The sequence below is a fragment of the Protobothrops mucrosquamatus genome, unplaced genomic scaffold (assembly GCF_001527695.2).
Source record: "Protobothrops mucrosquamatus isolate PMUCROS unplaced genomic scaffold, P.Mucros_1.0 scaffold2164, whole genome shotgun sequence".
Taxonomy (NCBI): domain Eukaryota; kingdom Metazoa; phylum Chordata; class Lepidosauria; order Squamata; family Viperidae; genus Protobothrops; species Protobothrops mucrosquamatus.
Window position 1 is genome coordinate 113207 of NW_015388260.1, and position 25701 is coordinate 138907.

The 25701-nt window shown below is 40.1% G+C and overlaps 1 protein-coding gene across 1 annotated transcript; it reads right to left on the reverse strand.

Moving 5' to 3' along the window:
• Window positions 1–10226: 10226 nt before the first annotated feature.
• Window positions 10227–24517, reverse strand: DAPL1 (death associated protein like 1). The gene is made up of 4 exons (XM_015824222.2): window positions 24357–24517; window positions 15121–15208; window positions 12241–12301; window positions 10227–10478 (listed from the first exon to the last, which is right to left on the reverse strand). Exons 1-4 carry the CDS (start codon window positions 24415–24417, stop codon window positions 10359–10361), a joined length of 330 nt encoding a protein of 109 aa, XP_015679708.1. The 5' UTR covers window positions 24418–24517; the 3' UTR covers window positions 10227–10358.
• Window positions 24518–25701: the final 1184 nt, after the last annotated feature.

The window sequence follows — 25701 nt, forward strand, 5'->3', positions numbered from 1 at the left end:
CTTTTGAATAATGTTAGTGTTGTTTGGCAAAAGAAATTAATAGTAATCCCCTGTGACACTATTTTTGTTTGGAAATATTGTGCCAATATAAACTTTGGCATAATAAAGCTTGCCTTTAAGGTAGCAGAAATCTTTGTAATATAATATTCATAATACATGGTGTTTAAAAATTATCTTGGGCTTTAGACAGATCCCCAAAGCAGATAAGCCATAGTGCAAGTTAAATCTGCAAGGAAAAGGCTAAAACAACTCACAGGTGATCATTAAATACTCCCATTAGTGCATTCAGTATAAAATTCTATCCCAAAAAAGTTTCGGCAGAAAGATCTTACACAGTAGGGGTGCAGAATAACATTCTTTCAATCATTTCAGCCATGTAGGACACTAGAGTGACCATCATTTAGTATAGGGGACTCTCAAAAGATACGACAAAACTGTACATGTTTTTAAGAGTGCAACTTTGATTTAGAGGAGGATAAAAACATTTTCCTGTACATGATCTATAACATTTCCCCCCATTTTTATTGCCTGTTGCTCAAGGAAAATTACAATCTGTTTTTGATTATTTCAGCCTGCTGGCTGTCAGAGTTAATTTATTTGTCAATCCGTTCTGATGCTGCTGGGTGGTTACTATGAAAGTAATTATTATCGGAAAGCTCAGGGGATTCCACAAAGACATGCTTTTTTCAAGGTCACATTTCAAAAATAAAAGAAACTTATAGACAAGATTAAGCGAGGCCACACCACAGCAAAGATTTACCATGCTTTCATGACTGCTTCCTTCAGATATTTTCCTAAGAAATCTTACACAAAGTAGATAAGTGCCCTAGTCTTCCACAGATATTCTCCAAGGCACCTGAAGGCAACAGATGGAAACTAATCAAGGAGAGAAACAACCTAGAACTAAGGAGAAATTTCCTAACAGTTAGAACAATTAATCAGTGGAATGACTTGCTTCCAGAAGTTGTGGTGCTCCTTCACTGGAGGTTTTTAAGAAGAGATTGGACAACCCTTTATTTGAAATGGTATAAGGTTTCCTGCTTAAGCAAGGGGTTGGACTAGAAGACCTCCCTGGTCCCTTCCAACTCTCTTATTCTGTTATTCTTTTATTTTGTGCTACAACTATCATCAGTACACTCCTTCACCACTAATGGCTAAATATGGTGGAAGTGTTACTCCTGAATAATTGGCAGAAGTGTGAAGTATAATGCCTAATCCTAACATAGGACAAAACCATTACACCCCAAATGGGTGCTAATTAGAATATCACAATCACAGTTACATTATCCTGTATGGTCAATGTGACATAAGCGTACTACTGCATCTAGCATCAGCTGCTGGAATTGGGTATGTCTAGTTTAATGAAGAGAAGGACGAGGGGGGACATGATAGCAGTGTTCCAATATCTCAGGAGCTGCCATAAAGAAGAGGGAGTCAAGCTATTTTCCAAAGCGCCTGAAGGCAGGACAAGAAGCAACGGATGGAAACTAATCAAGGAGAGAAGCAACCTAGAACTAAGGAGAAACTTCCTGACAGTGAGAACAATTAACCAGTGGAACAACCTGCCTCCAGAGGCGGTGAATGCTCCAACACTGGAAGTTTTTAAGAAGAGACTGGACAGCCATTTGTCTGAAATGGTATAGGGTTTCCTGCCTGAGCAGGGGGTTGGACTAGATGACCTTCAAGATCCCTTCCAACTTTACTATTATTATTATTACTAAGCTGCATTCTTGTGCTGATGCAAGAATCCTAGTGCTCAGGCAGGATCTACTGCTAATATCTGTCCCGATCTCTGTGCATGCTTTAGCAGTTCAGAGCCACCATAAAAGCTTCCTACGGCACATCAGAATGCTTCCGAGGAAGTGTTGCTTCACAGGAAATTTAAACAAGAGACTTGAATCATTGCTACCAGATGAAGCCATGAAAGCTTTTGGCAGAAGACAGTGATTTACGAGGGGCCAAATTAGGGCATTATGTGTGTGAGCAAAGAGGGGCCTTAAACCTTCTGTTCAAAGGTGAGTCACATTTTCTTTGTATGTGGATTACATTCGTAGACGTCTAAGAAAAACGAAGACCTATTTAAGGATTCGCAGCTTAACTCTCGATACTTCAAGGAAAGAGACACTCTGGATTCGGTCGATTTTGGAATTCATATAAAGTCCGACTGTTAAGTACTATGTTTAAGACATTGTCTAGTGTAGTCTTGTTAGACAAATTTGAATTCCAGGCATGCTGGTGGCTTGACTTGGTCAGGATTTCCATACTGATCTGTATAATTAACGAATCCATTCTATCTTTGGTTAATGCTGACTTTTCTATGGAGCCAAGCCTCTGAATTCATTCTACAGGAAAGCCTGACTTAGTTGCTGATACAGACTTTTTAAAAATAATCATGTTTACCATATACCCCAAGGTCAGTGTTCTTCCCAAGTTACCCATGAGGCCTTTAAAATAACTAAACCAAAATTATTATTCTTGCTGCACATAAAACATCAGGAGTATTTCACAATTACTTGGACTATATGTAGAAGAAACAAAAGTCCTAATTTAGGCAAACCTCTCCTGCACATTTATGCTACATTGCTCATGAACCTACCACATGGGTAGAGTGATCTTGTATTAATTGTTTACTTGGACTTTCGAAAGAATTGTGGCTACCTCCCCGATCAAAGGTTCCTAAACAAATGCAGGAGTCATGGGATAAGAGGTATCCTTTTATTGTTCAGAGACTAATAATTTGGAGAATAGGAATGAAAACCACAGGGCCAGTGTATGTCAGATAACAAACTATAAACACTTGCATGCAATTTAACTTGAGAACTTGATCCTAAGGCAAATACAAAACAAGAGTTATGATAGTGGAAGAAGCTTTCTTGCTTTACTGAGATGCTTTAGTAAAAAGCAAGAATACCCAGAAGTTTCAAACTCAGAGCAAGGAAATCTGACTAGAAGGAAAACATGGCCTAGAAAGATAAAAGGAAGAAGTCTATAATCTATTGAAAAACAATTCATTGATCAGGCATACACATTGCTATGGAAAATAATGGGCATTTAAGATCAGGAGACCCAATCAACTCTATAAAGAAGTCGGGTTAACTCTGTTCCACTAATGCTGGATAACAGTTTATTTAGCTCAGTGGTGGCGAACCTATGGCACGCATGCCAGAGGCGGAACTCGGAGCCCTCTCTGTGGGCACGCGTGCCATGCCCCAGAGATGGCAACCGTCCTTCTTCAACCAGCTTCCTGCTAACTCGCCCAGGTCCCACATGGCCAGATGCATCCCAGCATGGCTGGTTTCCCTCCCCCGTCCCATCCCTCCTGGCCTCACATGCTCTCCTTTTCCCAGGCACGACCCACTGCAGTGCCTCCTCAGCTGTTGGCCATCTGTCCAGCTTAGAGGTGGCTTCTCTGAACTTCTTGTGGTGGGCTGCGGAGTCCCAGAGTGCGCTGGTCGAGGGGCCGGCAGGCTGTGGCTGCTGACAGACACTGTTGGCCCCCATGCGCTCGCTGACCTCTGTGTGCGGGGGTCGATGGTGTCAGGCAGCAGCTGCCCCAGCCCCTGCCTCGCCTTGCCCTGCGACAATGGCACCACATCCCTGCCTCACCCCACCCTGCAGGACGAGCCTCCTGCCCACTGCCCCACCTGCCAGAGACCTCTGGATCTCCCCCAACCCTGCCCGGTTTCCACAGGCATCCCTCCCCATGAGCAACATCGAGGTGACCACGCCCACCCTGGCCACACCCACCCAGTCTGCCATGACCACCACAGCCACGCCCACCCAGTGGGCCACACCCACCTGGCACCCGGTGATAAGTGGGTTTTGGGTTGCAGTTTGAGCACTCAGGCTCTAAAAGGTTCGCCATCATTGGTTTAGCTGCTCTGTTAATTGCTGGAACTGAATATTTCTTTTTTAAAATGCTTACCATCATAATAGCATTCCTGGCCATCACAACTGATCTTTGAAGAATTAAGTCAAATGCAGCAGTAACACGTGAAGGCTGTACCTCTGACTGACCAAAAAAAGCCCATCCTTTCTGTCAGGTCTTTTTAAAATTCTTTTTAACCCAAGGAATGTTGGGGGAAAAATACATAAAGGGCCTTGAGACTCAGCTGGTTAATTCTCTCAAAAGTGAGTGGAACAGAGCCAAATTGGACATGACAGGAGAAGCTGGCAAAAGAAATGCAAAGTTTGAAAATGGGCCAGATCAAGCAACATTCAAGAAAAATATCACAGTGGGGCAGTGCTGCAGACTGATCCACCCTAACTTTCTCTTGATCATACAGCTCAGAGCGGACTATAGGCAGCTTGCCCTGTGCTTACCACTGCACGCATATCACATACAAAAATGCAATGTTAAGATCATAAATACAGACACGTTATTTTGTGACATAGAAGCCAACACAGGCTTTTACTAGGGTCATTGTTAGTAGTCAGTCCTTCAGTATAGATCCAACTAAGAAACCAATGCCATGGAACTTAGAACTACTTTAATTAAAGTAGCTATAGTAATAGAATCTTGCAAGTCTGAATGGGCTTCCCGCTCCCTCTCTGGGGTCTATGACAATTTGCCACAGCCAACTCACCACGGCCAACTCGACGTGGGACAACTCGCCACAGCCAACTCGGCATGGGACAACTCGCTGCAGGACAAAAGTTATACTAATAGCAAAGAAATGGTGGAATAGAATCATTAAAGAAAGGATGCCAAAGCAGGGACGAAATGAAATGGGAATGACAAAAATTAAAATATTTATTTATTTATTTTAAATAATTAAATTGAATTGTTAAATTGTCCCACCGTTTGTTGTCCTGCAGCAAGTTGACCGTGGTGTGTTGTCCTGTGGCGAGTTGGACGTGGTGAGTTGACTGTGGCGAGTTGTCCCGTTCCGTCTTCCCTGTATCTCTGTTTTCTCAAATTAGTTTTTGGAATGGAGGTAAGCTTCACTTGGCTTGGTAGTGGCTCTTCCTACTATACTTCAAGGCCATTCCTTATGCCCTCTAAATCGGTGAAGGGGTTGGAAGAATTTTGTAGGATTTCTCTTTATTTGATCTCGGTTTGTAAGGAATGTGGACAGATTCCCTCTGTGTTTGGATTCTGATATAGGTGGCTTCCCTTTATTCAGCTTTACTTATGACCAGAGAGTGTGTGAACATAATGTAAATAAACTTTTCATCCCAGGCCTAAGATTTGTTAAATTTAAATATTAAGACTCTGCAGCTGATCCAGGAGGCCCCAATCTATATACAGTACTTCATCTCTTCCCCATCAGTTGTCAAATAAAATCAGTTAAAGTGAAATGTTTCTGAATGTAAGCTGGTACATTTCATGATGTATTTAAGGAGGAAAGAACCATACCCAACATGCTGACAATTCTGAGCCCAGTAACTTGTTGAAATATTCTAAACAGAGAGTGTCAAGAGAAGCTTAAGGAAAGAATTAAGGCAGCCAATCCGTGAAGACAGAATGTTATTTATTTCATGCATTTATATACAGTACTACTTTTTAAAATCAACTGGATTTACTACAATGAAAACATTCCCAGTCCTAAAATGCGTATAATAAAATCAGTACAATTTAAACTTTATAAAAGTATATTGACTTACAAACGTTATATCAACCCACAAATATTATACACTGAAATATCAACTTGAGCAATAAACAATATAGAGTACAATTCTGTACATACAGACATGGGTGTAACTCCACTATATCCATTTTATGTACATGTAAAATTACAGCCTTTTGTTTGGAAGGCTGGCATATTATTTCAAAATGACATAAAGGCAAAATCACCTAAGCTCATCAGTTTTTAAAAAGTTCATTTTGTTTCCATTTTTTTTTGCCTAAAACAAGATATTAACATATAAAAGTGATAAAGGCATTAAGTGATTTATTTATTTATTTATTAAATTTATTGGCCACCCATCCTACTACAGAGTAATTCTGATTTCCAAGAAACTTAAGCATATTCATGTATTTAAAACTATTCATTGTATCATGGCCCACTTTTAATTAATTATTTGTACATGCACATAGAGAGGAAGGGAGAGAGCTTAATGCAAAGTTCAATATATTATGAAATACAAAGTTTTCTTAACTGTTGCAATCAACAGTTTTATGTTTACAGACTGAACAGAAATGTCAAGAGTGGGAAAAAGACAGTATCTAGTCCAAAGGGTAACTTCAAACTATTTGAATTGTATATATATTGTAGGCATATACTGCCCTCTGGTGGTAACAAAATAAAATAATAAAATCTAGAGTAGACGACTAATTACTGAATAATGCCATATCAAAACAAAACAAAAATATGCCAAAGTGATAGCTAATCTGATTAAAACACTGGGTAAATAATGGCAAGATTATTTTGGTTCAGTAAAAATAAAGGCTTGGAGGCAATGGTTAAAAATATTGAAAAGCTCTTGTGTAAAAACAAGAGCACCCTTGAAATATACTCAAGAAAAAAAGAGTTATTTAAAATAATTTTGATTCATTTTCAGCGTTGGGATAAATTCCAAGAGTTGCTGAAATCGTTTGTCATCCATTATATATTTATATGCGCAAGATCTTAATTCTGTGAGATGGTTATGAAATGTTGTTGATTGGATAATACAAAGAATGTGACTAAATATCTAAATGCAGTAATATTTCAGGCTGTAGATGTGAAATACCATCTAATTCATAAGACTGAATGTAGAAATGAGACACCTGATGACCTACATACGTTATTGAAGTACGATGCCAGCCATTAAAAGCCTGATAACCAATGAGAGGTAGAGCTGGAGGCTGTGTTTCAGCAATCTGGAGACCTACAAGTTGTCTACTCCTGCAACAACCTGCTTTCCTTAACTTTTGAAAATTGTTCCACAGCACATTAAATTAATACTGTGTACCAAATTAAATGGAAGAGAATTGGGATGACGAAATAGCCATTCCAAGAAATGAAGATTCTCTGTCTTCCAAATAAGCCAAACTATGATTTCCAGAAGCTTAATTCACTATGGCAATGGCTGTTGTGGGTGGGACAGCTGGCAGTTGTCATTTGGCAATACAGAGAAAGCCAGATTACAAATGCAACAATCATAAAATCTATGCAAACACACCCATTGTTGGAGAAACAGTCTTGTTTTGATTTAATCAGTCAATAATATCTAACTATATTGTGATCATGGAGTTGTACAGGATTATAGTATCAGAAAAGGTGCTAAGTACAAATTAAAGCATGCTGTTAGGGCAAAAGTTTAATTTAAACAAGAGATTTTCAGTCAAACATTTTCGAAAGATTAAAAATAAAGACTCCAGTTTGGTTTGGAAAAAGGTGCTGGATACCCATGAAAGCATACCAATGGACAGAATTTTGACTTAGACAAGAGACTTTAAGTGGCTGCACTGTTAAACTCAATATGCTTTATCGATGACTTTTTTTAAAGTCAAGAACAAGACAGTGGAAATCCATTTTCTTGATGTTGCATATCACTCATTTCATATGATGCAAAGAATTTCCCAGCATGAATTCCAATTGCATTTTAGAAAATGTGACCTCATTTTCTGCAATATGCTGAGGTTTCCTAGCAGAAGGCTGGGAGCTTTTCAGCAGATGAGATCATGCAAAAAGGGCTATTTGTAGAATTTCTGAGAACCACTGCATTCATTCCTAAGCTAATAACATGTTTTTCATTTGTCAAAATGAACTTCTGCAGAATCCATTCTAGCCTAGATTCTAGATTCTAGATTTCTGCCTACTTGAATTCATGCTCATCATGCAAAAGAGCAAGAAGTTGTAAGACAAAAAAGAAAGAAAAAGAAAATAACTTTCTCCTTATTCCCTTTTATGTTTATGTTTATGTTTGTTCTCCTGAAAATGCAAATAGCTTTAAAAAGACTCCCTTTTTATTTCTCTACTATGTTCTTTTCAAGGCTAAAGTAACCTGTTCCAAATTCTTAAAAGAAAAAAAAAGTCTGTTGAGTTATTGAAAATTATACATATAAGACAGTGGTGGCGAACCTATGGCACAGGTGCCAGAGGCGGCACTCGGAGCCCTCTCTGTGGGCACACGTGCCGTTGCCTCAGCCTTGCCTCCGCCCGCGACCCCCTCACCAGCAACCCCCCTGGAGGAGAATCACCGAGCGTGGCCCACGCGGAGCAGCGCAGCCAAGGATATGGCAGCCAGGCAGCGTAGACAAGACTCTGCCCTCACACCCCAACAGGCACAGTTGATGCTGCGGGGTGTGGGCAGAGGCCGTGGCTGCCATGGTGCTGCTGGGCTGCCTGGGTGATCTGCGATGGGCCCTGGAGGTGGTGAGTGGCCCTGCGGGCAGGCAGGGTGGGACAGAGCGGGGCGGGGCCAGTTTTTGGGCACTCGGTCTCTAAAAGGTTCACCATCACTGGTATAAGATTTTAGGCACTTAAGCACAGCTTTCCTAGACACCAGTCTGAAGACATTAAGGTTTGTTCTATTTAATTTCTGATATTTTGTTTGGAAAAAAAAATGGCATCACAATGGCTGATACCAATTTTTAATGACAAAGAAGCCGATTTTGGGAGATATCACATTTTATTAAAAAAAAATCAACAAATGCAGTTTTGAAGATTTATGAGGATGCTATTAAAACCTGTTGACCCATTCTTACAAGACTGACAACTGCACATCTTTATTTGGATTAGTACTATTTGGGAGAATTAAGACAACAGTAGAGCGTTGAGTCATATTATAATTAAGGATTGTTTTATTCAAAGATACTCTCAATGTCTTAAATAGCTTACATCTGCACAAATGTCTTTGGTGCTCTCTGAGTCTGCTTGTTTTCTTGCAGATGTTTCATTCCTCAAACTAGGTAACATCATCAGGGCTAGTGCTGGTCAGCAAAAAAAACCAAACCAAACCAAACAAACAAGCAAGCTCATAGAGCACCAAGGACTCCTCATGTCAACCCTGAGCTATATTCTCCTTTATTAGCACAAATGTCTTTCTGGGCAGAAATGTAGAGTTTTACATTTTTCTTTAAAAGTAGCTGTAGTAGCCCAGTCCCAAATAGTGTAGGTTTTCCCACCTCTTTCAATGTTTATTTCTCTGTGTTAATCTATTTTTATCTTGTTTGTCTGTTTTCATTTTTTTCCCAGACAAATATTGTCAATCATGTATCCAATAGGCCTTGTGTCATAAGGGGGTAGGATTCTGTATAAAGGGAAAGTAGGTTAGCTGCTCTTCCATTAGCAGGCAAAGGCAGTTTTTATCCAGGTTCACTTACATTTAAGCTGACTTCCTACTCAGTTAAGAATTATTGCTTATGCTTGTTGGATTACATTCAAATTCTCACTCGGGCATGAAACCCTCAGCCTCACAGGGTTGTGGGTCAATAGTATTGGAGAATGAAGAATCACATACATAGCCTTGAGTTCCTGGAGGGAAAAAAGGAAGATATAAATGGGATAGAGTGGATTTTACCTGAAGGTTTCTAAAAGATACATTATATTAAATCATTGTTAATCAGTCCTAAGCACTAAGATTGAGAGACATCCAAATAGAAGAACTTAATTTTTTTGTTTGGTGTGTCACCTACTTTTCTACAAATTTTATTATCTTTTTTTGCTGTTATTCTAAGGCACTATTGCTGGTTGCATCAGAATATAACTTTTATGAACCTGGACCCTTTGGAATAGAAATCAAGGCCATTAAAGATGCATGCTCCTTGACATAGCCGAAACTATTACATATAAACTAAACCTAGTTTCTAAGGAGTAAGTAAATTGTTTGTGTGCAAAAGAATTAATTTTTCATGTGCTGGTTAATAGACTCATCATTACAACAACTAATAATTTTCTTTTTCTCTCTCCAAACCAACCTAACAGTATCCTGAGAAACAAAGTGTCCCTATTTATCCTTATCCTTAGTGAACCTGGACTATTATCAGGAAACAATTAGTTTATTAATAACAATTGGTATCTAAGTTTAAATACAGAAGTTATGAAAGTTCTACTGTCCTCTGTTTTTCTCTATATATCCACATTCGTAATGGTTTTGTTTGCTTTTTTTTTTTAAAGGACACATAATGAGGCTAGAACATTTCTGCCACTCTAGCAGATATAGTTTCAGAAAAGTGCTTCTCTATTCCAAGCTGTAATTGCTATAATAACATGGTGAAAAATGGTAAAATAAGGGTTTGTGGTCACTAAGAAGCCATACTAAAACAAAAATCATTTCAAGAAAAAACAACAACAATGGAATATATACAGTTTTTATTGCGAGAAAAACAAAATGCCTGAGCAATTTGGTCTATTTACTGCTTGCCTAGCTAACTGGTGTTTTTGTTAAGTGCAGGTCTGTCAAATATATGAATATTTTATTCTACATGTTTAACATTTCCGAGGCTGCTGAATAATGCACATTCGTTTGGGCAATATAATTTTTTCCAGAGTAGGTCGTGGCTTCTCATATGCTCCTTGTGCTGCGGTGGCTGGAAATTTATGCCTCAGCTGCAGGAGTTAAAAAAGAAGAAACAATTTTAATTGTTGCTTACAAATCATCCATGTTCAAATCCAACCTAACAAAAGACCTCCCTTATTAGTTACATATCAAACTGATGGCTCAGTTTCAAAATATTCAGAGTGCTCCTGATCACTTAATAGGTAGCTAGATTTAAAGATGAGATCCTAAAGAAAACCGGCCTATGAGAAAAAGGAGAAGAATGAAGCAGCAAACTTTTAAATACCTCAGAATTTTAATACTGAATAAAAAAAGAATACCATATTAGGACGAACAAACAAAATAATCCTCCTGGAAATATTTAGTTAATTTATATTATACAAAGTAGGGTGGCTCAGCAGTTAAGACTCTGGGCTCGTTGGCTTCAAAGCCAGCAGCCCAAGTTTGAGACCCGTGTGCCATATGACAGGGTGAACTCCCGTCCTCACCCCAGCTCCTCCCAACCTAGCAGTATGAAAGCATGTAAATGTGAGTAGATAAATAGGTATCACGTTGGTGGGAAGGTAACAGCACTCCATGACATTATACAGGCTACATGACTGCAGAAATGTTTTTGGACAGCACTGGCTCAATAACCTTGAAATGGAGATGAGACCACCCCATCTAGTTGGCAAGGACCGCAGGGACTCTTTCACCTTTACTATATTACAGAAGGAAGGGAGGGAGGTAGCAAAATAACAAGAAAGCAGGCCTACAATCCTATCCTTGCCTTAGTGTTCCTCTTTTCAGATTCCTCAATATGATCCCTGCTTCCATTCACCATCCTAAATTAAAGGTCAGTTAGAAGGCCAGAAAAAATTAGCGGTCTAGAGCCACCGGAAGACTCTTGTTGTTTTAGTTTTTGTCTATCCCCTTATTACATTATCAGCAATTTGGGACCGGATGACAAAGAAACCAGTGATATAATCCTGCCTTCATATGCCTAGTTTGCAATACATATAGGACAGCTTCTATGCACAGTGTATGTGTATACAAAGTAAGTACAATAACCATTCACAATAGTAAGAGTTGATAACAGAATCACCCAGTAAGATCCAATATCCTGACTGCATATCTTATAAACATTTACCATATCATCTGACAATGACAAATTAAATCTGTTATTTACTAAAAAAAAAAAAAAAAAGTACACTGGCCTCTCTCAAGATGATTCTGTTCCTATCATCAATTCATATTTTGAAGTACTCACTAATAACAGAATAACAGAGTTAGAAGGGATCTTGGAAATCTTCTAGTCCAACCCCCTTCTTAAGCAGGAGACCTATGCCATTCTGGATAAATGGCTCCAATGTCTTCTTAAAAATCTCCAGTGATGGAGCACCCACAACTTTTGAAGGCAATCTGTTCCACTGATTAATTGTTCTCACTGTCAGGAAATTTCTCCTTATTTCTAGGTTGGTTCTCTCCTTGATAAGCTTCCATCCATTGTAATATAATTCATAAAAAAGATCACTGACTGTATTTTTCACATCCCATGGCAGTTTGTCCAACATTTTTGCCCTCTTCCCTACCACACTTAAAAATATATAAAATATACTAGTTGAGGATCTTCAATGGAGAAAAGAAACTAATAAAGCAACAAGGCCAGCAAACTACTTCAGAACAGATCCATTCACTAGGGATTAAAATATCATAATACTAATTTTTACTCGTGTTACTGCACATTAATATATATGCCTACTTCTGGATATTGTCCTTATCAATTCAAATGAAAAATCTTGAATGAAGTATTGCTTTTTGCTCTATACTTACTTTCTGGAGGGTATCTGCCAGTAAGATACTCATGCTCTGTACTTTTATAACTGGAGCAGAGCTGCAAAGCAGAAATAGAAAAGTTTTTGATATTACCAATTAAGTCCCCCCTCCCCAAATTTATGATTAAATCAGATGACACTGAGCATCTGGCCTCTTGTACATTCCATTTTTATTCCTCTTAAATAACACTTGAGCTTCTCGGTGCCATAGTCCTGCTATCATAATACTTTAACTTGATGTGTAAACCAGTCACTGTAAGGAAACCATATAGGACAGTGGTTCTCAACCTTTTTAATGCCGCGACCCCCAATGGGTCGCAAGTTGAGGACTAAACCGGTCGTAAGTTGAGGACTAAACCGGTCGTAAGTCGAGGACTACCCAACTGGTCGTAAGTCGAGGACTTTCCCTGCCCGGGAGTGCCGCACATGCGTGGTTCCGCCCCCTGCGCCGGCCGAGGCGTAGCTGGCAAGCGGCAGAGACGGAGCAGGCTGACCACCAGCTGGCCCAGCTCAAGGGAGGTAAGGCACCTGCCGGAAAAGGGGGAAAAAATGGCGGACAGCCTTGCTTGGCGACCCCCGTGAAATGGTCGATCGACCCCAAATGGGGTCGCGACCCATAGGTTGAGAACCGCTGATATAGGATAAACGTGGAACTTTTTATATTGGGTGAAACATATATAATTTCATTACAACATTTGCACTGAAAATCATCTATAGAAAATTAACCTGTTGTGATCAATGATTAGTACAATAAGGTTATTGATAAGAGCCGATCTTGCAGGGAAAAAGTAGTATTTTGATTTTTAAAAAATGCCTGAGTCACTGAATAGTCTCAGGAAAAGATTCCCCAGTGAAAATTATGATGTCTGAGGGTGGGGAGTTTGATAAACGTTTTGCAGCACCTATGTTTTATGCTCACAGGTAAGCCACAACCAATTATACGTTTCTGGTCTTCTTCCCCAGACTTCCCTTCTTTGATATAGTAACTGGCTCTTATTTAACTAGCGATTAAAAAGGTTAAGCGCAACTCCAGCATTGTTGATTCAGCCCTTGTCTTAGGGATGTAAACCCCAAAATGGCTGAGGTTTTACAGATTATTTGGATCACAAACATAATCACCCCTTAATTATGACTAGTAAGCAGCTGTGAAATTAGAATAACAATGTACAGTGGCACATTTCAAACACATTTTAAAATGTTTTCTACTATAAAAGGCAATAATTAAAGAGAGCAAATTCTATCTTGCTCATGAGTGGAAAGGAAAATCAGTGATAATAGTTTAGCCTAAGTCTGGGAATAGGATTATAAGATTAAAGAAAAAACTAAAACAGTTATTTTTTGTGTGAGAGATTTATTTAAAAAATGCTGTTAGTTCCAGAGAAAATAATAATAAAAAACCTTCAGCACTGTTACATAAAGTACATCTCCTCAGCTTTTATTTAAACATTATTTTAAGGTTTAATGTATATACTGTTTTTCAAATAATAGAATGAATGCTTTATGAATTTTACCACAAGTAGCATGTATGCCCCCAATAATAAAACACACACTAAGGAACAAATGTATTTTTAATGGCTGTGGAATTTTAGGCAGTAGTGATAAAGGCCATCATTCTAATGTTTAAGATGTAGCTCAAAACGTTGTAATGTACTGAAACAGTTACAAACACTTTACAACTGAAAGGAAGAGATAGGTAACAATGAAAATTTTCCAGTGCACATTCCTGAGGAAGTGAGAATTAAGTAAATGCCAGAAACAATCTTTGGTAGTGTAGCAGTTTACATTTATCCCTGCACGTAAAGGCCGAGCAGCTACAAAGTTATTTTAAAAATGGAAGTTTAGAAGGTCATTAATTTTGAACAGTTAAAACAGCTATCCGCACACAATTTCCTAGGCTTGAATATGTCTCATGTTCCAATAGAAGAGAATATATGTAGCTAGGGTTGAATTGTGACTCTTTGGTGTCTTTGGTATTCTGGATTGCTACAATGCATTTGTACTTGTCTGAACAATATCCTTACACAACCCCTCTCATGTAGGAGGAGTGAGTACTTATGGTTGGGTACTTTGGTAATAGCCAAGTGCTCCATTACCAAAGTAATAACTTCCCACAAGAGGAGCTATGTAAGAACGAGGCCAAAACAATACCCTAATCAAGGAACTACTAAAGAGAAAATCATACCCCCATCAAAATTGGTAAGGTAAGCCAGAGGTCTCCAACCATTCCGGGATCGCGGCCCGGAGGGAAGGAGAACAGCTTTCTAATTGGTGCGTGTGCACGAACGCAAATGAGGCCACGCGCACTGGCACAGCACTAGCGGCCCCATTCACACATGCAGCATGTGCTGGCATCGTGCACATGCGTGAACGGCTGCATATCCCCATGGTGGTTAGTGGCCCCATTTGCACATGCGCAAACAGGCTGCACAACCTGCCCAGTGCTAGTGGCCCTGTTTGTGCCTGTGCACATGTGCAAATGGGGCCATGGGCGCTAGCACAAGTGCGCGCACCGGCCAGCCATTTTCACAGCCCACTGGCCAAGAGCCCACAGCCCAATCCTGGGCCACGGCTCATAGGTTGGGGACCCCTGAGGTAAGCCACTGAATTTAAACACAGAGCAAACCCCACACTCACTTGCACTGGTGATGTTACCTAGTTGAATAATGAAACATCTGCAAGCAAATAACCACGCTCAAAGAGGACCAGTGACCTCGCTGTACTTGTTTTTCTCTCTGAATTGTTTCATAGAATTTTCATTTTGCTGTTGAAGTGCTATTTACCAAGTAAAACTTTCCGTTATGCCCTAATTCATTTACTGTTCAATAGAAATTTAAAAAAAAACAACAAAAATTCCACACCAACAAGAAAGATCATATACCTAGTCTTCTCTTTTCCAGGGAGTTTAGAACTTCTTTCAACAGGTGCATTTTCTAGCTTCTTAGAAATTCTCATGCCTCCAGCTTTGACTGTTGAAAAAAAGCAGGGATAGTGTATTTTTCAAATATTATGCAAATATTATCAAATCTACATTCAAAAATGCTAAAAAGAAATAAGATTAAATTCATACTTCATATGCTAAGCTTTATTTTAATCAGGGTTCATTTCACACAACATGATAAGCCACAAACAAGTATGCAGGAACTGGCTGTAGAGATATGTTTGTACACAAACAAGTCAACTGCTCTATGGCTTGATTGTGTTACATAAATGTTGTCACAGACTCAATTAACACATTACGCTAAGCCAGAGTCACTCAAACTATGGATCACACTCCAAGAATCGGGAGCAACTGTGGGGGGGGGGAGGGAGGGAAGGGGAGTTGTGGTCACAGATTTTTTTACAGTCTAATCAGGAAAAGCTTGAGCATTGTCGAGGCTCACTCCCTGCTATGCTTGTGTTAGCCCACAAAGCTGAAAAATTCTTGTGAAATATAGAATAAAGTTTATTATTAAAAATGATTTTTATACTTATTTCTTATCCAACCCTAATCCCACCAAAAGAATTAGATTTATTTATTGGAGGAGGATGAGCATCTAGATGAGCATCTATGTTATCCCATGGTTTGCCCCACAAACCATGGTTTACGGGCTGAGTTCACAAAAACAAAATCATAGAAACCATATTATGTCTTTGCAACTTGGATAAATTCAGCTGTTGGATCAATCTACAGGTCCGTTTCCCTCCATATTGTTTTCTGGCACAGTTGTTTTGATCTTCAAGCAGAATATTTCTTATGGACTTGAAAACATTGGAAGCCACATGTTTTCTGTCTACAAGTTAGTCCCCTTGAATATCTTAATTCTTAGGCTACACTTAGAAACAGAGATATTATTGTCCCTCTTATTTAGCGAAAAAGACATTTGTGCAGTTATATGCATTGAAGGCAAATGAATGTTGGTAGTGGTATTTAACCAGAAACATTGTGTTTATTACAATTGTGAAATTTGTTCTTTTATGAGGCTCTCCTAGCTACGCAGAGCCAGTTCAATCTGTGGTTAAGGCCTCAGGCTAAAAACCAAGAGATTCTGAGTTCTAGTCCTGCCTTACATTGAAATTTGGCAAATTTGGGCCTCTCACCCTCTCTCAGCACAAGTCATCACATAGAATTGTTGTTGTTGTTGAGAAAATAGAAGGAAGAAGGTGTATTAGGTATGTTCGCTGCCTTGAGTTATTTATAAAAATAATAAATGTGGGCTAAATAGAAGGCAGGGAAGGGAAAGGAAGGGAAGGGAAGGGAAGGGAGGGAGGGAGGAAGAAAGGAAGGAAGGAACTCTGCTAGTCTACACCCTAACCATAAGTAACATCATACGTAGCTATAATTCATAAGGCTATCTCTTTCTCCTAATGGCATATCAATAGATTGAAAAGCATTATGTAGTTGTGGCATTCATAAAGGTATCAGCAGAGCTGTCCCATGTATTTATAGTAATTGTCTTCAGGCAGTTTAATATGAACCCTGTTGGGAGTGTTGCAGTTATCACCATATCTGACAATATTTACTTAAAAAATTACACTTGTACATGAAAATCTTGATATAATTTTTCAAAATATTGAAAGAGAAACAAACATTTTAATTTACTGCTAAGGTAAAGGTAAAGGTTTCCCTGTCCAGTCATGTCTGACTCTAGGACAGGGGTCGCCAACCTTTCTGGGTGGGTGGCCTGGTGGGAAAGGGAGGGACAGGCACCTTTATGCGCGCACACGCAAATATGACGGTGTGTGTGCAAATGGGGCCGTGAGCATGCGGCATTGCAATGGGGTGCTAGCATCAGCATGCGGCTCGCCCAGCACCGGCGAGAGGCTTATGGCTCTCCTAGTGCCAGCAAGAGGCTCCCAGCTCTTCTAGCGCCAGCACGTGGCTTTCCTAGCACCGGCGCATGGCTTGTAGCTCTCCTAGGGCCAGCATGTGGCTCGTGACTTGGTTAGCGCCGGCGAGAGGCTCACGGCTCAGTTAGCGCCGGCGAGAGGCTCACGGCTAGCGCCAGCACAAGGATGGGGATGAGCGCACGCACATGCGTGTGTGCACTGGCCCGCCACTCACGCGGCCCGGTGGCCAAGAGGCCATGGCCCAGTAGTGGGCCACGGCCCTTAGGCTGGGGACCTCTGCTCTAGGGCACAGTGCTCATCTCTATTTCTCAGCCAAGAGAGCCAGCGTTGTCCAAAGACATTTTCTGTGCTCATGTGGCCAGCATGGCTATACTGTTCCCTTCCCACCAAAGTGGTATCTATTAATCTTCTTGCATTTGTGTGCTTTCAAGCTGCTAGATGGGCAGGAGCTGGGGCAGGAACAGGAGCCACCCTACTGCGCAGTGCTTAGGTCTCGAACCCAGCCTGTCAGCTTTTGAGATGACAAACTCAATGTCTTGAACCACTGAGCAATCGCAACCCAATTCATTGCTAACTATGCCTTAAGTTTCTGCCACCAGTTTAAAAATTTATTTTGAGTCACAACAGTGAATAGGATTTGGGTTTTTAGAATTTTTAACAGTGCTTGTTAGAATTGTATTAACTGCTATCTGCCTTGAAACATCTGATACTTCATGAGAAATGGCATGGTACTGATGTTCCCAAGAGTATATTAAAAGATTATTTTTTGCCATGTTAGTCAAATGTTCACTGTTACATAATTATATGTTCTGTTAATATGCTTGCCAGTCAAAAAAACCAATTAGCCCCCATTAAAGCTATGCTACAATTTAAAATGGAAGTTAAAGTCATTAAAAAAGTTTGAAATCAACAGCTCACTTATCTAGATTTTTGTGTGGCATAAGGATATTTATTTGCTGAATTTATTTATTTAAAACATTTATATAGCCACCCATCTTCCAACAAGTCTTGAATGCCACCCAATCAAAAGTTAAAACAACATGCAATAATGTATTAAAACTATAAAATTAAACCGATTAAAACATTAAAAACAACAAAGACCTGGCACCAAGTCAACCTTCTAATGTCCCATTATCCAATCATATTCCAGCACCTGAGGGAAAAGCCAGATCTTTAAAGTTTTATGGAAAGGTAGGAGGGTGGGACTAAACTTCAGAAGGCAAAGTATTCCATAAGGCAGTGCCCCCCCCCCACCTTTTGGGCACCAGGGACCGGTTCCATGGAGAGAGGTTTTTCCGCAGACCGGAAGGGGCGTAGTTTCACACGCTGCCTGCATCCCGTGGATGGGGCTTCGCTTGTTTGCTCAGCCCAGTTTCTTGCATGCCGCGGACCAATGCTGGTCCACAGGCTGGGGGGTTGGGAACACTTGCCATAAGGCAGGGGCTGCCACCACTTCCTACTTCCCATTAGACAGGGGTCCCCAAACCCTGGTCCACAGACTGATACTGGTCCATGGCACGTTGGGAACTGGTCCGTGCAAGTGGCAGGCGAGTGTGCAAAGCTCCATTTGCACAAGTGGCAGGCACAAATGTGAAACCACCCCTCCCCCGCCAGCCACCTAGGTGCTGCTGATCTACAGAGCCAGAAAGATTCATTAGATGACAATATTTGGAGAAAGGACTAGAAGCATGCCCACCCTAGCTGACGTACTTGGACATGTGGATGTCCAATATTGCTAAATATTATTCACATCAAATTAAACAACACTGTAATATTTATTTATTTATATCTCGCCTTTATTATTTTTACAAATAACTCAAGACAGCAAACACATCCAACACACCTTTCTCTTCCTCCTATTTTCCCAACAACAACCCTGTGAGGTGAATTGGGCTGAGAGACAAGGACACCCAGCTTGCTTTCAGAACTTGAACTCAATATGTTCAGAATTTTAGAGTCACATCCCAGCCACTCTGACCTTCCTCTCTTATCAATTGGGACATCACATTGAAAAGGTTTCTGCCTTAACTGAGGGATTTACGGTATTTTAAACCTGAACACCAGTGCTAAGCTTTTTAAACTTCGTCTTATTCTCTTCAGTAAAACTCTCAAGAGAGAATCTTGCCTTCCATTGAAATGGACTGCAAAAAAACTAATGGTGGGAAAGAAAAAAGTACAGACTGTATAGTAAAAATTATTCCCGAAGCATAAAAAAATCCAGAATGTATAAAAACATCACCATAGTTAAGATAATTTAGGCAAACATGAAATTCAGATACGTATTTAAATACTTGTACAATGATTATATCTTCTCTTTTAAGCTGCATGGGTCATTATAGTTTACAGTTGATAAAAATTAACCTGGAAAATATTAACAGTGTGCAACAAATAGGATTCCATTCTAATGAAACTTTAACTCAAACAGGACCTGTAGCTAGTTGTGTACAGGAGAACACATGACAACACACTGTGCTGGTGCTGTACTGGAGAAAAAGCCCCTGCCCAGGAAAGAGATATATTATTTAGATTTTGTCTAAGGAAAAAAGAGAGAAAGTTTTAAAAAATGGTATGTCAGTTGAGGAACTTGACTAAGGGCTGACTAAGGGTTAACAAAGGAGAGAGAAGAGAATGTATGAGTATGTACACTAGGTACCTCAATATTTTTTGGTACCATGTAATCTGTTTTTGTCAAGGTTCTTAAAGCAGCGTTTTTAAATGTTTTATTTCTTCTGAATTATTGGTGTGACATCTGGATTTTTCTTTTAAGGCACTACCTTCTGGGCAGAAAAAGAAAATAAGACTTCAGCAAACAAATATTATTTTAAATGCAATGTATTGTTGCAGTTACTTGATGTTCTAAATTGACTTAAATATTTAATTGCTACATGTTTCCACAAGAAACAACTAAGTATCTCTTTGTCTTTTGGACAATGTCCAGATCCCAATATCACATTGTCTTCATGCATTTCTATTTTTCCTACTTAGCAGGTGTCTATTAACAGGATTTCAGCATGTGACACCACTTTTCTGATCTTTTTAAATCCATAAACTAAGTAAGGATAGGCCTTACTTGGATGAGAAACTACCAAACAAGCTCAAGGTTATAAGCTAATCTGGAAAATATATATTTTTTTAAAATCTGGGATATGACCAAGAAAACTACACAGATGTGTCTGAAAAATCATCAAGATTTAGTCTCAACTTAAAGGATTTTACAATTAACATGATTTTACAATTAACATGAAAAATATCCAAAACTAAATTACTTTCTGTGAAGTGTTCTTCCTTATCTCAAACAACTAAAGTATATTGCCAAAAACACATATTAATAATCTGCTGTTGCAAAACAGATTTAGACTTCTTTTCCTATTATTGTATATATTTATTTTGGCCATCATCTATTTGTAAAAATCCAGTTCTTGATATTTTAATAAAGTCCAAGTGCTGGAGATATATCCACACCAAACCGCTATGTTCTTACCCTGCCCTGATTTGTTCTAAGTCATGTTACTAAGTCATTTTTTTTTTAATTTCAAATAAAAATTTGGTAGGACACAACTAGAGCATATGAATGAATATTTTAACACCTAGTTTGTATTTTCAACAGCAAGACATTGCCACCAAGGTTTATAGTATTATTTTGGGGGGTATCCAATTATACCTGAAATACAGGTAGTCCTCGACTTACAACCACAATTGAGCCCAAAATTTCTGTTGTTAAGTGAGACATTTGTTAAGTGTGTTTTGTTCCATTTTATGACTTTTCCTGCCTTAGTTGTTTGAATTACTGCAGTTGATCAATTAATAACCCGGTTCTTAACTAAATCTGGTTTCCCCATTGACTTTGCTTGTCAGGTCGCAAAAGGTGATCACATGACCTTGGGACACATCAACGGTCATAAATATGAACCAGTTGCCAAGCATCTGAATTTTGATCACATGATCATGACGATGCTGCAAAGGTCGTAACTGTGAAAAATGGTCATAAATCACTTTTTTCAGTGCTGTTGTAACTTTGAATGGTCACTAAATGAACTGTTGTAAGTCAAGGGCTGCCTGTAGTTTTTCTGGAAGTATAATTTTATTTTTAAAAAATAAACTAATGCCACATTTTTAAAGCAACCTTCCATTATTCAACCTCAGGGCTCCAAAATCATGTAAACAGTATCCATTTCATCAATTTACTATAAAAATAGATTGCTGGTTTAGGAATCTCAACTGATTCCTCCCACCTATGGAAATTCAAAAGCAGCAATAGCACTGGGACTAAATAATTACAGTACTGATTTGCTTTATTGATCCACTAAGAATTATATTTAGGTAATTCGAATGTAAGGGTTTCCCAAATGTAAAGGGGAATGGAAGATATTAGGATGCAGTATTCAGGAAGAATTCAGTTAAATAAAGTTGGAAAGTCCTTTGTTGCTTTTTTATATCAGAGAATAAAGCTATGATATTTGCAATTCTTGATCAATCAGTAGCATGTTTAAACAATGTTAAATTGAAAGACATTTTATTCCACTCTTATGCTACGTGTCTCAGGACAGTATTTACAGCTTCCTTGCTGTAAGGAAGAATAAAGAATAGGATGAAGAATAGTGTAGTGACTGGCCCACAGTTTAACATTAACTTGTACTACTGAATTGACAAATTATAATTTTTAACTATTTTTTTTTACATTTTTTAATCTTACCTTTATTATTTTTATAAACAACTCAAGGTGGCAAACATACTTAACACTCCTTCCTCCTCCAGTTTTCTCCACAATCACCACCCTGTGAGGTGAGTTGGGCTGAGAGGGAAAGACTGACCCAGCTGGCTTTCAGGATTAGGGTTAAGGCAGAACTAGAACTCAGAGTCTTTCTAGCCTGGTGCCTTAATCACTAGACTAAACTGATTTTTGGACAAGCAACTATATTTGATAGTTGCACAGCACACTGACCCAGTTTGCTGAATTACCCCACATCACCTGCCTTCAGACAACATTGTCTCTCTTGCGGCAAGATGGGTGGCAAATAAATTTAATAATAAACACAGTCAACAGATAACTTCTAAGTTCTGCATGCTATACACATCCATAATCCTGATTAATTCAATTTAATAAAAAAATCCTCCCTTGGTCAGATTGGGGTACAAGAACAAAATCCCCACTAAGTTCTTCAAGGAAACAATATTGTCTTTAAAAAAAGATTTACAATATACAACACTGATTGGCTGCTATGTTCAAGCCAAACCCATTTTTCCTTGCCCAACCAATGAGGAAGGGGGAAAGGGTGTTCACATAGTATCACTGCTGCAACTCACTATCAGTGCTATCTTATCATTGACTATATGACTGTGTTTGTCTGGATAAACAAGACGGTAGCTGTCTGAATAAACAAGTCACATCAAGACAAACTACCCACACTTTAATCTCTGTGTAGTGCAATCCCAGTTTGGACATTATACAACTATATCAGTGATGGCGAACCTTTTAGAGACCGAGTGCCCAAACTGCAACCCAAAACCCACTTATGCATCGTCGAGTGCCGGGTGGGTGTGGCCCATTGACTGGGCGTGGCCCATTGACTGGGCGTACCTGCGGTGGTAACGGCAGACTGGGTGGGACTAAAAAGTTCAATCAATCAATTCCAACTTTGCAAGTTCTTTTTTTTTCCCCGCGAGAAGTTGAAATTGACTGAATCTTTTTTTTTTTTGCACATGGCGGCGGAGGCCTAAAATGAAAAGGTTTTATAAAATCCAGATGAAGTCTAGGATTGGGGCGATGGTGCGCGTGCCCACAGAGGGCTCTGAGTGCCGCCTCTGGCACCCGTGCCATAGGTTCGCCACCACTGAACTATATCATAATTTATACACAGTACTGTAGCATGATTAACACAATGCTTAGGCCAAAATCAAACTGCGGTATGACTTACTATGTTACACTTGAAGTACATTGCACCCTCACATAGTTCTACTTTAATTACAGTTTAAAATCTTTCAGATCCACTTACTGGTGGAAACAGGAGTAAGATCAGCCAATTTGCCTTCCTTTGGCATTTTTATGTTGGCTTTTGATTTCTGGGGAATGATAGGGGCTGCCAATACAGCTTTCTTGTTGGTGTGGAATTTTAGTTGGAGGAAACATTAGGCAATTGCTACCGGCAGCTAACTCAGTTTCCTACTCCATTCAAAGTTATTTTGTGAATCACAGGTAACCATTAAACTAAGCCACTACCACACTTAGCCAACTAGTGATGTATCTCAGTCGCTAACCAGATCAAACCCAGGTGCAAGGCTAAAACCACACGCACGTGAAGAAGCTCAAGTCAGAAAGCGCACGTGTGGCCCTAGCTGCAAGACTTAAAAGACGTTTGCGGCCTAACCGCGATCCAAATATGTCCTGCTAGCTAGCTAGAGAACCTGGGTCCTTTCCCAAGGGGAAGGACTGTGGAAAATGCAAAGGCTCGCGTTTCAAAACATCTGGGATGGAAACAACAGCTGCGCCTCCCCGAGCCAACGCGTAAGAAGCCCGAATACAACAACGCAGCCCCTGAGAGGAAAAGGGGAGGAGCCGCAGCCTGGATGGTGCGGCTGGCGGAGGGAAAGTGAAGGGCTCGGGTCGTAAACCGCAGTCGCCATAAAACAGTGTTTCTCAACCTTGACAATTGTAAGGCATGTGGACTTCAACTCCCAGAATTCCACAGCCAGCAACGCTGGCTGTGGAATTCTGGGAGTTGAAGTCCACATGCCTTAAAATTGTCACGGTTGAGAAACACTGCCATAAAAGATCAAAGCACCGCCCTTCCCCCCCCCCACCGGCGCTCCGCTGCTCCTGAATAAAACCCAAGCAAAACAAGGCTGTACTTTGGCCCTTGTTGTGCGGAAGAGAGTGAACCCAGACGAGGGAGAACGGCATCCCGGGAGGGCGGAAGGGGGCAACAGAGACCCTTGCAGCTTCACCTGACGTTGGCGGAGCAGATTGGGGGGAGGTGGGAGGTGAAAGCGTCATATATCTAGCGTATACTTTCACATTTCTCTCTCCCCCCCCCCCCCCATTGTTATTGTGCAGACGAAGATGGCTCTTTAGGCTTTAAAGAACTGGCAAGTCCATGCAAAGTAACAAGCTTAAGCCGTCATGGAGAAGATTGGAGCCGCCTCATTCTCCTTCAGTAAATCTTAGCTTTTGGGGGGCGGGGGGGGAAGAATCCCCTTTTCTCCAAAAGAAAGAAACTTTCACTGAAGAACTGCGTCACAGGTTCCCCCTCCCCTGCCCCCCCTCTCTTTCTCTAAGCAGCCTCTCCTTACCTGCGGGAGGGTGCCCCCCTTTAGCCGGGGAAGGCAGCGGAGACAATTCCGGATTTGCCATAAGAGTTCGGTGAAAATGCACGCGATCTCACTACTAGGTAGCGTTACTACTAGCCCTAGTACGCAGGGCGCTGCTTTGCGTTTTTATTGGGAAAGATAAAAGGGGGGCGGTGCAGCCCAAAGAAAGGGGCGGGAAAGAAGAAAGCTTGGCGGAGTTTCACCAAATTTCGGGACGTGCTTAAGAGAGACGGAAGAGAAAGCGAAGGAGAGATTAGGGTAACGCCTCCTGCTTACAAAACTTTTTTTTTTTCCCCAAGCCAAAATCGACTAAACCGTGTTGGGGTTTTGAGCAGTGTGAGAATCCGGTCATATTTTAAATTATGGTTTGTACGTGGTTAGCGGAATCCAAAAGGCGGTTGCTATAATTTTAAGTAAGGTTTTACATCACTTTGCTTCTTTCTCTTCATCACCCAATTTGATGACATGCTTCATGTATCATTTAGGTTTGGGTCAATCGGTCAATGCTGGTTTGTTAATCTAGTGGTTAAGATTAGCACTAGTCTAGAAAGAGAGGGCCATGAGTTCAAGTCCTAGCTTAAGGATCGAGCAGACTTCTCTAGCACCGCACATCAGGAAACATACGCATCGTTGTTTGAATACAGTTGCACAGCTGTTGCACTTATACTCTGCAAATGTTCGTTCTGGCTATGAGTGCTCAAAACAGCAGAGCACACAACAGGAAGTTGGATCAACCAATCACCGTGCAGGACATGCACCTCCTCACAATTGCAATTGGTATTTGGGAGATGTATGCACCACCCCGTCTGCAGCGATCTGCAATTTATGCTTATCCATCAATCCCTTGGCAGCGTATGTATGTGGCAACACCTATGCACTGTTGCAGGCAACTCTTAATTCAGCCTTTAGCCATGAAACCCAGCTGGGTGACTTTGGGCCAGGCATTCTCTCTCAGCCAATCCACCTCACCTGGTTATTGCTGTGGGAAAAATAGGAGGAGGAAGGTGTGTGTAGGATATGCTCGCCTCCTGAGTTATTTATAAAAACAATAAAAGCAGAGGATATAAATAAATAAAATTGTAACTGTGAACCCAGCTAATAAAAGAATACAAATGACTAGTCAGAGGAAAGTAAACTAAACCACCCTTTCCACTGTATAGAGGCAAAGTTCAGCAAACTAAGATAAGTTAGTATCTGTAGCATCTTTTAGAGGTTTTTTATTTTACTATGTTAGTACACAACAGGAATGCCTTGGGAATCGTAGGGAACTAACCCTCTTTGAGAGTCTGGTAAAACTTAAAAGAGCCCTTTCAGAAAAAAATGTAGA

Excerpts from the sequence above, each read along its gene's own strand:
- DAPL1 (XM_015824222.2), bottom strand. The coding sequence starts at position 24,417 with ATGGCAAATCCGGAATTGTCTCCGCTGCCTTCCCCGGCTAAAGGGGGG. Across the intron at positions 15,209-24,356 it reads AGGGGGGCACCCTCCCGCAG|TCAAAGCTGGAGGCATGAGA; the intron begins GTAAGGAGAGGC and ends TTTTTTCAACAG. Across the intron at positions 12,302-15,120 it reads CCTGGAAAAGAGAAGACTAG|CTCTGCTCCAGTTATAAAAG; the intron begins GTATATGATCTT and ends TCTGCTTTGCAG.